General features: G+C 45.1%; 3 protein-coding genes and 1 pseudogene across 3 annotated transcripts; 2 read left to right on the top strand and 2 right to left on the bottom strand.

Moving 5' to 3' along the window:
• The first annotated feature begins 1,322 nt into the window (after positions 1 to 1,322).
• Positions 1,323 to 2,786, top strand: LOC127763037 (uncharacterized; annotated as a pseudogene).
• Positions 2,787 to 2,866: 80 nt separating this feature from the next.
• LOC127763047 (uncharacterized) lies at positions 2,867 to 4,701 on the bottom strand. Its single transcript, XM_052287625.1, has 2 exons — positions 4,483 to 4,701; positions 2,867 to 3,281 (listed from the first exon to the last, which is right to left on the bottom strand). The coding sequence occupies exons 1-2, from the start codon at positions 4,600 to 4,602 to the stop codon at positions 3,009 to 3,011; spliced, it is 393 nt and encodes a 130-aa protein (XP_052143585.1). The 5' UTR covers positions 4,603 to 4,701; the 3' UTR covers positions 2,867 to 3,008.
• A 2,342-nt stretch (positions 4,702 to 7,043) lies between these two features.
• Positions 7,044 to 7,550, bottom strand: LOC127765180 (oleosin-like). The gene has a single exon (XM_052290030.1). It carries the CDS (start codon positions 7,548 to 7,550, stop codon positions 7,044 to 7,046), a length of 507 nt encoding a protein of 168 aa, XP_052145990.1.
• Positions 7,551 to 7,873: 323 nt separating this feature from the next.
• LOC127785851 (mitogen-activated protein kinase 16) lies at positions 7,874 to 13,670 on the top strand. Its single transcript, XM_052313222.1, has 10 exons — positions 7,874 to 8,248; positions 8,349 to 8,885; positions 8,998 to 9,057; positions 9,299 to 9,448; positions 10,943 to 11,098; positions 11,196 to 11,333; positions 11,416 to 11,489; positions 11,681 to 11,782; positions 12,157 to 12,355; positions 13,026 to 13,670. The coding sequence occupies exons 1-10, from the start codon at positions 8,057 to 8,059 to the stop codon at positions 13,098 to 13,100; spliced, it is 1,683 nt and encodes a 560-aa protein (XP_052169182.1). The 5' UTR covers positions 7,874 to 8,056; the 3' UTR covers positions 13,101 to 13,670.
• Positions 13,671 to 14,417: the final 747 nt, after the last annotated feature.

The following is a 14,417-nucleotide window of genomic DNA, read 5'->3' as shown; positions in this document are numbered from 1 at the left end:
AATGAGGCTGCCATATGGCCCCAAATCATTGACCAGCGCACGGCCGGCCTACCGGTAAGCAGAATCAACTGCTAAAACGCCGCGCAGGGAGGGCGAGAGAGACCCGCCGCTGCCGTCCTTGCAGCCGCGCCCGGCTTTCCGGCGACCGCTCGGGCGGGAGCGGCGGCGAGGCGGAGGGAAGGATGGAGGGGGTGGCGTCGGTGGGCGGTCGAGGCCTCGAGGGTGTTCGTGTTGCCCCAGCGACGGGAGCGACAGGGACGGGGAAAAGAATCATACGGGGAAAATATTGGCACGTAGCTATATGCCTATAATTTAAACAATTATATAAAAAATTCATAAAATTTAATTGGCTAGCTATATGCATGTAATTTAAAAAATTATATAAAAAATTCATAAAATTTAATAAGATAGACTATGATGATAAAGACACTATACAAACATGCAAGTCTAAATTTGATCGACTATGAAGAAACAAAATTAACAAATTTTATCTGCGATGTACGGGTACTATTCACTGTCTGATTTTATTATTTTTTTCTTCTATCTGATTTTATTATTTTTTTCTTCTAGTTGTAGATCAAATTTAGTCGCGTATGTTTGTGTATAGTCTTATATCATCATGTTATTAATTTTTTTTACATTTTTTATAACTATTTGAGTCGCATGCTACCGTGGCATCTAGGTACACCTTGTCCCACAGCACATGCTACCGTGGCATCTAGGTACACCTTGTCCCACAGCACAGGCGTTGCTAGAGCAGGTATAACAGCATACTTCCATAGTTCCATTAGGGCATCACCAATATATATGGTAAAGTGGTCCATATAGATGGGACCTACATAAATAGTTTATCCCTATGGTAATCTCAATGTATATATATACAAGATATTATTAGGAGAAGATAGAGGGGTAGAGATAGATAATATAATTTATTCTATATGGGTAGCCCATATGCATATGGGTATCTTTTGCTATTTTTTCTATATAAACTAATTGCACAATAGTAATAGATGGTTTAATGGAATATTCTATTGTTTATGGATTATTTTTATACCACATTGTAGATGTCCATACGACTGAAATACCTGACCGTATGGAGCTTCCCGTACCAAACCGTCCGTAGTGCATATATAGTAGTAGTAATAACTTAACATAACTGCTCACATGTTACCTGTACGGATGTACATGCATCCGAATCCTATTGTTCACAGGAACCGTAAACAAACCGAATGTGTGTATATATATCCACGTACTACATCGGTACAAGATCGAGTCTATCTCGCTCGATCGTGGTGCGTCACGTACTCGATATGGATATGGATATGGAGATCGAACCGCACCAAATTCTTCCCGACGATCTTGTCCTCGAGATCATCGCGAGAAGCAGTCCTGCTACGATCATCCGCTGCGGTGCCATCTCAAAACCCCTGCGCCGCCGCATCCTCCATCCGGCCTTCCTCCGTCGCCTTCGCGTTGTCAATGCTGGGGACGACACCGGCAATTCCCGATGCGGATTCGTCCCATCTCTCCTCCTCGGCTTGTACCGCCGAGCAAAAGACCTGTGCAGCCCGCTGGCTTTGGTGCCACCTGATACAGCCGGCGCCGCGAGCATTGCCACATCGCTGGCCCTCGTCCCGCCCGCGACACCGATCAACCATGGCGCCAACCACAGTGCGTGCATCTTTGGTCCCTACCTGCCCCTGTCATCGCGCAGGTCCCTCATAGTCCTCCGCCGGCGGTGCAAGGTCATCGGCCACCAAGACTATCTCCACAGCGGGCTCACCGTGTGCAACCCAGTGTCAGGCGAGCGTTGGGTGCTCCCGCCCCACGAGGTGTCCGACGAGACCGTCGTCCTCCTCGACGTCAACCACAACGACCAGGCGATTGGAACCCACTCGTTCAAGTTGCTCGCCGCGCAGCTGCTAGTGAGCCCTGCCAGGACGCTCATCTTCCAAGTCTTCTCCTCCGACGAGCGCGAGTGGGGGCACTCCCGTTGCCTGCCCCATCTACAGGATTTGCTTATCCGACGGCGACTCCAATGTTGTCGTCCTGCGCGGCGCCGTCTACTGGTTGTGCTGCGAATACTCGGGTTACAGCATCCTCAGCCTAAAGCGACGAGGCGACGGCGCGGAGCCGAAGGCTTCACTAGTGAACCTCCCAGAGTCGTGCAAATCCGGGATGCACAACATGTGCCTCGCGCTATCGCCGGCCGCGGCGGCGGACGACGGCACGAGCAACGCAGCATTGCTGAGCGTGGTCGTCCACGGAAGCGATCGCATTCTCGTGTGGGTCCGCAGACTCCGCACCACCGCGCGAGGGAGGTCACGCCGCTGGGAGCTGCGTCACGTTATCCGCGAAAATAGCATCAGGCGGCCTGGATTTTCGCGACGGATGGTTGAGAGGAAGGTGGCTCGTGCGGTTCTGCGAGGGGAGTGGCGCCCTCGTTTTGGAGGGGGATGAGGGCGACAGTCCTCTGCTGCTCGACCTACAACGCAGGGTGTGGAATAAGCTCGAGACGGTTAGCTGGGACGACTCGTGCAAGTTGCCTTGCCCGTACGAGTTAGATCTGATCTCCTACATGCTGTTCGTAATGAAAACTTTCTGATTCTTGTTTTTTACTTTTAATTCATTCATGTATGGGACGGTTTCGAATTCTATCTATTCAAATGCCGGTTGCTGATCTTTTCTCAGTGCTGTACTCTTTTCAGTGAAAACACACTTGTAAGTGTTGTTTTCCATGTGTTTGATCGCTATCTGGTGTAATGCAGTACCTATGTTTTAAGATGTGAACGAATTGGGTGCTCTACTACGTCACATAAGACACGGGGACGAGTCAAGATATAGAAAAGGCATAATTTAATTTGGATTGAGATCCCAACTAGTATCATATTTCATACACGAGTGATGGCGAGTTGGCAACAACAGTTCAGAGGAGCACCATATATTCAGACTTCCATATTATTGTTCCTTAACGTCTGAATATAAGTTCACATCGATACAATGGCTTTTCAAATGGTAGCCTCGACCAATTTAGGAGGAATCAACAAGTTCGCCAAAGATTCCTTCTTACGGATGGCTCCATTTTTATCATCTGGGCCTAGTGCCTTCTCCCGGAGCTTCTCCAGCTTCTCCCTTAATTTTCTCTTGTTCTCTTGCCTGGAGGTTCTTGCTTCTGCAGGACCAGCCACCAGAAGCGTTGCTATGAACGCAGACGACATGTATGACAGTGCATCTCTACGGGATAAACTGCTTGTTAGCCTTGATTCATGTACAGTGGTTGCCTGCAGGAAACAAATTGCTAATTAACAGGGGAGCGGTTTATGCCAGAACTGAAGAAGAATCCATATAACACGATAATTTAGATTACAAGAAGCAGAGGAGTATAGCTTCAAGGGGTCACTGTTTCTGAAGATATGGAAGACAAAGTTAACCAAATAGGGCCTACATTTTTTTTGAAGGAAGGCAAAAGCTTTGCCTTGTATATTAATAGTAGAGCAGGAAAAATTATACAGTGTTAGTCGACAAAAAACGACAAACCCAACTGACACGGTTAATCAAATAGGGCCTATATAACCAAAGATTGACATGCATGGACATATCAAAATCCAATTACTGGTTTGTTTTGTTAGTATGAATAGTCTCTATGATGGAGGATTTCGTTATCAAACTTGGATCTAATCATCCAAGTATGAACTGTCCAACTTTCATCTATTAATTAATTTTCACCACCAAGGGGATGGACATATATAGTAGAATAACTGAATATGCATAGATGCAGTGCAATACATACATAAAAAAAATGTTAAACCTGTCAGCATAAAAATACAGCAGGATTTTGCACCTAATAATCCATTCAATACCTGAGTGTTCTGAATCAATCTAATAAAACATATTGTATGCACCTATAGCTTTGACATATTTTTCTAGAAAAAAATTAACAGCTTTTGACATATTTGTAGGAATGTAGGCACCAAAGTACTGCTTAAAAATCCAAGAAATGACAAGAGAAACTGGTCATCAATTGGTGATGAAACATAGCAGGCATAGCATTTTTCAATATAACATCACTGAACCACCCGGCTCTACTTCTGATTAGTACTATTTCCGAAGTGAAGCGTGTTCATCATATCTGACATTCTTGTGCATATAAAACCTACAGTTGATTCTTGCAAGTTGCCTTAATACAAAGTACTTCTGAAAGTAGCAGCTGCTCTCCAGGCCCCATCGCATACAGGGGAGATCTATCTTTCCATCCTCATGAGAGATGACCTCCAGTCCCCTGTTTCCCCAATCTATCAACCTATCCTACTCGTTCTAGGCCTCTAGCTAATAAAAAGAACATTTCGTGGTTCAGCTCATGCATATTGGATCCCAGCATCCCACGATGTTATTCCGGAAAACGGAAGCAGTTCATCCCAAACGAAACAGTGGAAACTGGAAAGGGAATTTCAGAGATCCGGGCAAAGCCAAGATACTCGGTACCTGGTTGTGCCTGCAGCAAGTCACAGTCATCATCCGTGGCCTTCTGACGGCGTAGCCATTTCTCGCCGTCGCCGGAAGGCCAAGGATTGGAGGGAGAAGCTGCAGAGCCGTGATTACCATTATTGCGGCTAGTTGGGACTTGGGAGCTGGGAAGGTGGCGCTGGTGATGGATTGTGGTAGTGCCGTAGAAGACAAGTGCTACACTGCTACCTGACTGCTTGTTTTCTTCACACTTCTGCATAGTTCCACTTGTGGACAAAACCACTAGGAAACGGAAGCACGGAACTATAGTTTGGAATTTAGGAGCCTTGCACCAGGAACAAGGATGAAGTACTGTAATTTTGCTTTGATCTACGAACGCTAATAATTCCTCTTTAAAAAATACTACTCCCTCCGTTCATATTGACTTTTTCTTAATCAAAGTTCATTAGATTTGACCAAAACTAATAGAAAAAAAAAAGACAAATTTTGCTACTGGATACTGCTAATATGTGGCTCTAGCCCTAAGACACTGCCCAAACTTACTTTTGGAGGAAAATACTCCATAAACGTGGTAATTTGCCAGTGGACACCGCGCTGATTAAAATAATAAATTCCGGTTGAAGATGAGAGAAAAATCACGTAAAATGTAATGCCCTTGGCTCACATGTCAGCTCTCTTATCTCTCTTCTCTCTATCCCCTCCTTCCAGCGTTCTGATGGCGGCGGTGGCGGGAGGGCGAGGGCAGAGCGGCCGCGGCGACACGCGGGCAGGATGGCGGCAGCCTCCTTTCGGCTCAGAACTCGACCGCCCAAGCAAGGTCCTCCAAGATGAGCACCACCGTGCGGCCGCTGCCGCTGACGGCGCACCGGAGCTCCGTGAGTCGCCGCTCCGCCTCCTCCCTCAGTCAACAATTGCCACGTTTAAGCGCGCCCAGGTGCACCAGCGGCGGGTCTTCGTCGAGACCCAGCAGCAGCCGGTGCTCGCCGAGTGCGCTGCCGCGGCTGAGGCGGTGGCGCGGGTAGCCGTGGAAAGGATTAGGCGCGGCGAGGTGAGGCAGCACGCGCAGGTGGTCACCCTCACCGTGTCCCGGTTCCGTAGCACGCCGAGGGAGGAGGCGGAGCAGCGACTCGCGGAGATCCGGTCTGCTGTCAGCGGCAGCGGCTGCGTGATGGTGCTCGTTGTGGAGGACCTCGCGAGAGCGGCCTAGTTTTGGGCCGGAAGGAGGCCGCCACCATCCTACCCGCGCGTCACCGTGGCTGCTCCGCCCTCGCCCTCCCGCCACCGCTGCCGTCGGAACTCTGGAAGGAGGGGATAGAGAGAGAAGAGAGATAAGAGAGCTGACATGTGGGCCCAAGGGTATTTTTGACATTTCACGTGATTTCTCTCTCCTCTTCAATCGGAAATTATTATTTTAATCGGCGCGGTATCCATTAGTAAATTACCACGTTTATGGAGTGTTTTCCCGCAAATTTGAGTTTGGGCAGTGTCTTAGGGCTAAAATCACGTATTAGCAGTGTCCTCTAGCAAAATTTACCTAGAAAAAATTAGCAACATCCACGACACCAAATTAGTCTCATTAAATTTAGTATAAAATATATTTTAATAATATATTTATTTATTATTAAAAATATTAGTATATTATTTTACAAACTCGATTAAACTTTAAAAGTTTAACTAAGAGAAAAAAAATAGAGTAGTAAATATCTTAGGTAGGCTTATCCATGTCTATATTCCAAACTTAGGCCGAAAAACAGCCCACTGGCCTTAATGGGCCGAAACTGCACCAGGCTTTAAAATAGCAGGCAGCAGCTGCGTGCTGTCAAGTGTTAGGCCATTTGATTGAGAGTAAGTTCATTGGAATTTTAAAGGATGTTATTTCTATAAAAAATTTTCTATATTACCCTCTGAATCGAAGAAATGAATCCTACGAAATTCCTATGGAATATCTTTTCCACGTAAATTTTGGAAAAAATTTAACATAAGATAGAACCTCATAGAAAGAATTATTTGAGTCTTTATCTCTACTCAAATTTCTGTATTTTTTCTATGGCTCAATCAAACTGTCATTCTTATGTTTTTTATATGTTTAACAATCATCTATTTTATACTTATATTTTTATCAGAATCATATATTTTTTCTATTTCCGTTTTTTCATTCTTGTTTGCGATTCAAAGATGCCCATAACAAATAGCACCGTCCATCGATCGAGTGTACAGGACACAGATGCGACGACCGAGCACAGGTTACTCTCGCTGCTTTCCCAGCATGTAGTTAACCCATCGAGTCTGGCAATGCAGGTTGGCAGCACTGTGTCGGTCACCAGCCGCCACGGGACACCAATTATATATGCTGGTAATTAACCAGACCCGAACAGGTCAAAAGGATCATCCCCAACCGATCGAGACCGCGCCAATCTAACCAGCCACATCACGCCACATTATAGTTGCAAACTTGCAATATATATAGCGCTCAAGGCGTGACACTACAAAACATATGGCATGGAGACACGCACGGCGACACCGAGAGTACGTCCGCGAGAGTCGAGACGCCACACGCGGCAAGGAGAGCCGCGTGCCGCCTACGCCCCGGGAGCAGCGTCCTTCACGTGGACGCGGGGGCGCGCGCCGTACTCCCGCGCGTAGTAGCCCATCCAGCCGCTCGCGGTGCCCGCGCCGACGTCGTAGTACACCCGGTGCGCGCCCACGGGTCGACGATGCCGCCCCGTGAAGTACCGGTACGCCCACGTGCCGGCCGCCACCGCGCCCACGGCGAGGCACCAGCCGATGATCGAGGCGGCCCCGGAGACGAAGACCGCGGCGGCCATCGGCACCCAGAGAGGGCTGGTGAGGAGCAGGAGCGGGCTGAGGACGACAAGCGCGACGAAGGCGACGGTGAGCGTGACGCCCGCGAGGACAAGGAGCGCCGCGAGGGTGACAGCCAGGGCGAGGAAACCGACGAGCCTCGCCGAGTCGTACGCGTGATGCTGGATGCGCCGGCGGAGCGGGAGGTCCGTGTGCGCTTGGCCGCGCAGCGGCCGGGGCGGACGGGGTAAGGCTGCGCGCGCGGCGGGTGGTCGGTCTGCCATAGCAAGAAGCCAAGAAAGATGCACCAGGACTCTAGGACTAGGAGAGTGAATCGGTGATCGTGGGATGACGATGGGAGGTTAAAGGTGCGTGTTCGTAATGACCGGCGACGTGTGGCAGCTCCGGGGTATTGCAACGGCATGCACCGCGACGTGTGGCGCCGATGAGCACAGTACAACTGCAGAAGAAGCCTTCGCATGTTTTCACAGGCCTAACAGGGCCGCGTACTGGGCTTAGCCAGTCTCTTGCCCATTAGATTCACTTGCTAGCCCAAATCAGGAGGCTTCCCTTGCCGTGCACCCGGCACGCCCACGTAGGCCGGAGCCGCCCGCACATCCCCGTGACGCCGCGAAGGCGAGCACACCCACGCCATGGGACCTTCGGCTTCCCTTCTCCCCCTTCGCCCGCGCCCCGCGCGCCCGCGGTGATCGGGCGTCCACTGCCAGCGCGCGCTCCCGTTCCGCCGCTCCCTTCGCCGGTTCGCCCGCCACGACGCATATGGCTCCTCATGCCCGCTCCCATCGCACCTCCCCTCTGCCCCCTCGCCTTATCCGCATCCCCAACCGCCACTACAGGCAGCGGCGCAGCACCAGAGAGCGGAGGCGGCGGGAGGAGCGGGATTCGGAGGGGGAGCGCGGCCACGGAGGGGCACACGGGGGCGCAACAGGGTCGGGCGCTCGGCGCCATGGATGCTAAGAAGGTGCGCGGGCTTAGGACCCCACCGTGCCCCCCAAATCGCTGCGATTTTGTGGTTGTTCGGGACGCGGGTCTGATCGGTTCGCTCCGTCGTGCGCGCACAGGGCTCGGGGGAGCCGGAGTTCTTCAGCGAGTACGGCGATGCGAGCCGGTACGAGGTCACCGAGGTGGTCGGCAAGGGCAGCTACGGCGTGGTGGCCGCCGCCGTCGACACTCACACCGGCGGGCGCGTCGCCATCAAGAAGATCAACGACGTCTTCGAGCACATCTCCGACGCCACCCGCATCCTCCGCGAGATCAAGCTACTCCGCCTCCTGCGCCACCCGGACATCGTCGAGATCAAGCACATCATGCTCCCACCCTCCCGCCGCGAGTTTCGCGACATTTACATTATCTTCGAACTCATGGAGTCCGATCTCCACCAGGTCATCAAGGCCAACGACGACCTCACCCCCGAGCACCACCAGTTCTTCCTCTACCAGCTGCTTCGTGGGATGAAGTACATTCATGCCGCCAGCGTCTTCCACCGGGACCTCAAGCCCAAGAACATTCTTGCCAATGCTGATTGCAAGGTCAAGATTTGTGACTTCGGCCTTGCTCGAGTGTCCTTCGACGACACTCCGTCCGCGATATTCTGGACGGTAAAAGAACAATCCTAGTACTAGTACAGTCAGATATGTTGAGAATTGTGTTAGCCCTTAAGCACCCATCATAGTTTGGATTTTAATTCGTTTTGTGGTCCTTTTGTCGTAGGATTACGTGGCAACAAGATGGTATCGCGCTCCAGAGTTGTGCGGCTCTTTCTTTTCAAAGGTCTGCAAATTTTCGTCATGCTAAAGCCTGAATTTTCTGCTCAATTTTACACAACCTGGTCATTTCGTTTCAGAGCTACTTTATCCCCATCCAAGATTATTGAGTTAATGCCGTACATTAAACCCTTTATGTTACAAAATAATGCCATGCTCTTGAACTATCGATACATATGCTTAGCATACCAATTTGGATAATTTCAAATGCACTTGCACCATACTAAACTCAAATGTGTTTTTTGCAGTACACTCCTGCAATTGATATTTGGAGCGTCGGTTGTATATTTGCTGAAATGCTTATGGGAAAGCCACTTTTTCCTGGAAAGAATGTGGTACATCAATTGGATCTCATGACCGACTTACTTGGCTCTCCTTCAGGAGAAACTATTTCCAGGGTGGGGTTCACTTTCCCAGTCTCCCTGCAAATCTGCAATTAGTTGGAGCCTGTCTTCTATGCAATTTCATTTAACCTTTTTCCTACTGATGGTCATTATCATTTCTTATACCCGGACATTTTTAGGAGGTTCAAATTAGCGGGCTGCGGGCATTTCTGTTATATTTAAACCTACAATTTATATAAATATCAGCAAAATTACTTTCTATCATGACAGCCTAAAAGATGATTACTTCAATGCAAGCTGTGTAGAGAATTCTGAACAATGTTTTAGCCAATTAGTTCATAGGTGAATCTGTCTGTGGTCCTAGAAACTTTCTACTCGCGCTGTATGGAACACATGAGGTTCGTGAGACACATCAAACAGTTCGCTCATCACATATTTATTGGAAATAACTTAGTTATACTCAGGCTGCATAAGTAGTTTCAAAAATGCTGAGAATGGCTTGGCTCTTGTCTCTAGGATAATGTAGTGATGGATTTTTCTTGTACTGGTGTTATTATACACAAACTATCTGCACCCCTATCAATATTGAAATACTCATAAGGTGAAACATCTACCTTTATATAAAGTATAAATGTAAACCAACCACTGTAAATTCGATGTGAAGCGTTTACTTAGTTTATAATGAATTATCTTCAATATTTTAAGGCATGTTTGTCCATGGTTGGCTTCTCCAATACTTAAGTTCATTTGAGGCTTTAGCTTATAAGCCTTTTTCCACTGCTTCAGTTTATTTGGAGATTATACTAGAAAACTGGCTCAGGGTTGATGTTAAGCTCTCCAAAACTACATATCTATTTTCAAGAACACAAATGGTGAAGATGAAGCTTGGAAGAACAAATCCGAAATTTATATTGCATTTACATTTTGAATACATTAGCCTTGATTTTTAATTATTAATCAGTCTATCAATTAATTGTAGGATGAGTTCGATGATGGGGATACAACCTCTATATTTAAATATATGACATTGTTGACTTTATTCAGTATTTGGTGTTCAAAAGGCCATGTTTGGGGGAGCTTAAGATTCTAAGAATTTACTGGTTGGTAGCTAGCTTCTGAGAATCTGGGGAAGCTGCTAAACCCAGCTTAAGGCTTCTAATTCATTTTTTGAATTCTACAACTACAGATTCTTAGAATCTGAGTGGCAATCTAGACTGTTTAGGGAGCTCTTAATTCTTGGAGAAACTGCGGTTGCTAAAAGCTCCCTCTATAGGTCCTTTGACCACTATTTCTCTATTAGAATGTAATGATAATATCTAACAAAATTATAATATTGTTAAACGTACTTATAAAGAAAAATCTACCCATATGATTTTTATGTTTTCAAACTAAATATTTTGAGAGCTGTTGATGGTCAAAGTTCTAAAACATTGACCGAATAAAGTCAATAGAACACATTATGTGTCCACTGTTTTCTTCCGACAATCAGTTTTACAATTGAAGAAGTACCTTTAGAAATTATACTTCAAATTTTGATACTATTTGTAGATTCGGAATGAGAAAGCTCGACGATATTTGGGCAACATGAGAAAAAAGCCTCGAGTGCCTTTTTCTCAGAAATTTCCTGGTGCAGACCCAATGGCTCTCCATTTGCTTGAACGGTTACTTGCTTTTGATCCCAAGGATCGGCCAACTGCTGCAGAGGTAGGAATGTAGCTACTAGCCAGCATAGAGCAATTGCTCGAAAATGTTATTCTAATATTCGTTATCCCTGATACTGATATTATAGTTATGTGTCAAGGCCTTAACAGATCCATACTTTACTGGATTGGCAAATTCGGAACGTGAACCCATAGCACAACCCATCTCAAAACTCGAGTTTGAGTTTGAGAGAAGGAAGCTAGCAAAAGATGATGTCCGGGAATTAATTTACAGAGAGGTACTGCTAATCTTTTCTACCATGAGGATTTTGGTAATAGTCTTTTCTTATGCATAGTGTCTCTCTCTCTCTCTATCTTTAGATATTAGAGTACCATCCTCAGATGATGCAGAAATATCTTCGTGGTGGGGATCAGTCAAACTTTTTGTACCCCAGGTCGGATGCACTATATAATGTTACCAACAGTTTCCACTATCTTTGTAAACTGTATGCAGTTCATTTATTCATTTTAATCATAGTGATACACACTGCAATCAATTGTGACTTATCATACTTCATTTTTTCATTCACACACACTATTGATTGTGGACATGTTGCAAATAAACTGATGGCTATGCTGTTGACAGTGGGGTGGATCGTTTTAAGAGGCAATTTGCTCATCTAGAAGAAGGTGTTTCTCAGGGTGACAAGACTAGCCCGCAGCTAAGGCAGCATGTTTCTTTACCAAGGCAATAGTTCTGTCTCATATTTCTACTGAAGACAATTTTCTTTTCTGAAGTAGAAAAAACCTATCGTGCCCCATTTCACTAAAGTGAAATTCCACAGTTCATTGGTTTATACTTTTCTATATGAACAAGACATAGTCTGCATGCCTATGAGGTGGATCAAACACAAACACTTTTGACGTTATATATTAATGTCATTAAGCATTATGGCAACAAAGGGGAGTATTAAGAGTGCTTCCCTTGTTGAGACATCAACTAAAATTCACTGCCTTCAATAATACAATTTTTATAGATAGTGAAAATGGTTTACATTCCCGGCCTTTTCCATCTTTCAGTCTTTTTTCTCTTGATCTAATTTGTTTCACATATCGTTTCAGGGAAAGAGTTGTTAGGAATGGTGATGAACCTGATCCAACTGCAGATTACTGCATAAAGTTGCATGTAGGTGAGCAACCGGGGCACTCATCAGTGACAGATGGACTGAACAAGCCACTCTTAAGTGCTCGTAACTTCCTGAAGAGCGAAAGCATCGGTGCTTCCCAGTGTGTTGTCATAAAAGAAAAGCGAGAAAAAGATGTAAGTGATTTCATGCAGCAAATAATCGTAAGCATAATTATGTACATTGTCAGTTACTAAGTCAAAAGGTTTGATTATGTACCACTTTTTAAATCACAAGGTTATAAAAGGAATGTGCCTGTCTGAAGTGCAGTTGAAGGTTATAAAAGCAGATACCCATGTAGAACTTTATAGCCGACTCTGTTAAAACTTACAGAATCCCATGCTCATTACATCAAAACTTTCCTTCATGAATTTGCACAGTTTTTGTTGGCTGCCTTGCTTAGAACAAATTGTTTGTTCAGTGGAGCCAATTTACCATCCCAATGGCCTAGTGGCTCCTAACTTTCAGAAAAATGCTTCTAGATTCACTGAATGTTTAGGTGTCTTTTATGATTATGGCCACCGGATTATCATGGCTTCCCAAACTCCTAAACAGTATGATGTTTGCAAAAACTTTCTTATCAACATTTCTTAGAGACCTTTCTAAAATCAAATTATCAACCTTTTAATTTTTAATTCATTCATTTCTGCCCTCGAATAATTGTCATAAACTCACTTTTATCCATCATCCATCAGCACTTTCAAATCCTTCGGAGTTTCATATTTATAACTCGTGTTAATTTCTTAATTTCTCCCCTGATGCGGTAACAAATGTTCTAACTTCAGCTTCTTTCCCTGATGTATGCAGGAAGAATCTATGTCAGAATATATGAATGAAGCAGCTGATGGGGTGCCGCATAAGATTGCTCAATTGAAAACATAAGTATCTCTTACTGTACAGGTGATCAATCCATATAGCAGCACGTAGATATAGTCTAAACTTAAGAAGGGCAGATAAATGAATTAGATATTTAAGTAGCCACAGTTTTTCTCGGCTCCTTGTTGGGATCCATGTTGTGTTGAAATCTCTCCCCTGATTTTTTCGAGGAGCTAAGATATATTTGACTTCAGCTCCTGATTTTAGTCGATGGATTTCACTGTCACTCTATACTTTATTCTTAGCCGAGCATAGGAGACTTAGTCACTGATTAGATCATGTAACTAGTGATAACAATGTATCAACATATGCATGAATTAACTCATTAATCTTGTCTATTTCCCAGTCTGATAATAGTGAGCATGAAGCTGTTTTGCTCTTTAGGTCTCGGTATCAATTAGGAGTATCAAATAGCAGAAAATTAGTTGTGTATGGTAGTGAAGTCTCTAAATTTACGCTACCTGTTTAGTGATATGTAGCAATCAAGGTCCTTGATTATTCAATTTCAAAATTTATCCAGTACTTTTAGCACAGTTGCTTTATCAAGTTCAATACAGCTGTTAGCAAGAATCTCTCACTGCAATTCGCGGGTTCATATAGTACTTTTACCATTGTTGCACGCCATGTTGTCCTAACGCGGTGCCCATCACTACCATGTGTACAAGACTACAAGTTCGTTGTGTACCGTCACAGGTCGCCGTACTGTTTGGTTGTGGCACTGTTGAACTTCAGTTCTAACATGACGCTGATGAGGTCACGAGTCACCCGGTAGGATGTTGGCCAGAATTATTTCAGGATTATTTGTATACCATTTTGAAAATGTTATATAGGGATGTACCTAAAGTTGGGATATGTATTCTAATCCCAAATATGGTGAATATGGCCATGCATGAAAAGTTTCAAAAACAAAATGAGAACATTCAGAAGATCAAAGAAAAAAATCATGCCAAAAAAATTGTAAAATACATTCTATACACGAAACAAATGGAAACCATTGAGCCATGTGGCCAATATGTTGTCTCATGTCATCTAATGTGCCTTCATTGAATTGTAAACATTTTAAAGTAGTCAAGGACTCAAATGAACGAAGTATAGAAACATAAATAAAAAAAATAGAATGATCCAGTTATCCTATTCAATGAATATGAAGTAGAGGTGACTATGGAGAGAACGTATCCTATACACGGAAGTCTTCATGTGCACGTACCGTTTACACCAACTAACAAATGTCATATTTTTTTAAAAAAAGATGTACATATATTGTCAATAATATTATATTTACGTGTAAAATCCCATCTTCAAATTCATCATACATAGGGAGAA

The sequence above is a fragment of the Oryza glaberrima genome, chromosome 1 (assembly GCF_000147395.1).
Source record: "Oryza glaberrima chromosome 1, OglaRS2, whole genome shotgun sequence".
Taxonomy (NCBI): domain Eukaryota; kingdom Viridiplantae; phylum Streptophyta; class Magnoliopsida; order Poales; family Poaceae; genus Oryza; species Oryza glaberrima.
Note: the sequence above shows the minus strand (reverse complement) of the source record. Positions and strands in the feature narration are given on the sequence as shown.

What these genes read in the sequence shown, in the direction of transcription:
- LOC127763047 (XM_052287625.1), bottom strand. Translation starts at nt 4,602, where the DNA reads ATGGTAATCACGGCTCTGCAGCTTCTCCCTCCAATCCTTGGCCTTCCG. An exon ending in CTTGCTGCAGGCACAACCAG is followed by an intron (nt 3,282 to 4,482) that starts GTACCGAGTATC and finishes TGTTTCCTGCAG; the next exon opens with GCAACCACTGTACATGAATC.
- LOC127785851 (XM_052313222.1), top strand. Translation starts at nt 8,057, where the DNA reads ATGCCCGCTCCCATCGCACCTCCCCTCTGCCCCCTCGCCTTATCCGCA. An exon ending in GCGGCTCTTTCTTTTCAAAG is followed by an intron (nt 9,058 to 9,298) that starts GTCTGCAAATTT and finishes TGTTTTTTGCAG; the next exon opens with TACACTCCTGCAATTGATAT. An exon ending in ATCGGCCAACTGCTGCAGAG is followed by an intron (nt 11,099 to 11,195) that starts GTAGGAATGTAG and finishes TTATGTGTCAAG; the next exon opens with GCCTTAACAGATCCATACTT.
- LOC127765180 (XM_052290030.1), bottom strand. Translation starts at nt 7,550, where the DNA reads ATGGCAGACCGACCACCCGCCGCGCGCGCAGCCTTACCCCGTCCGCCC.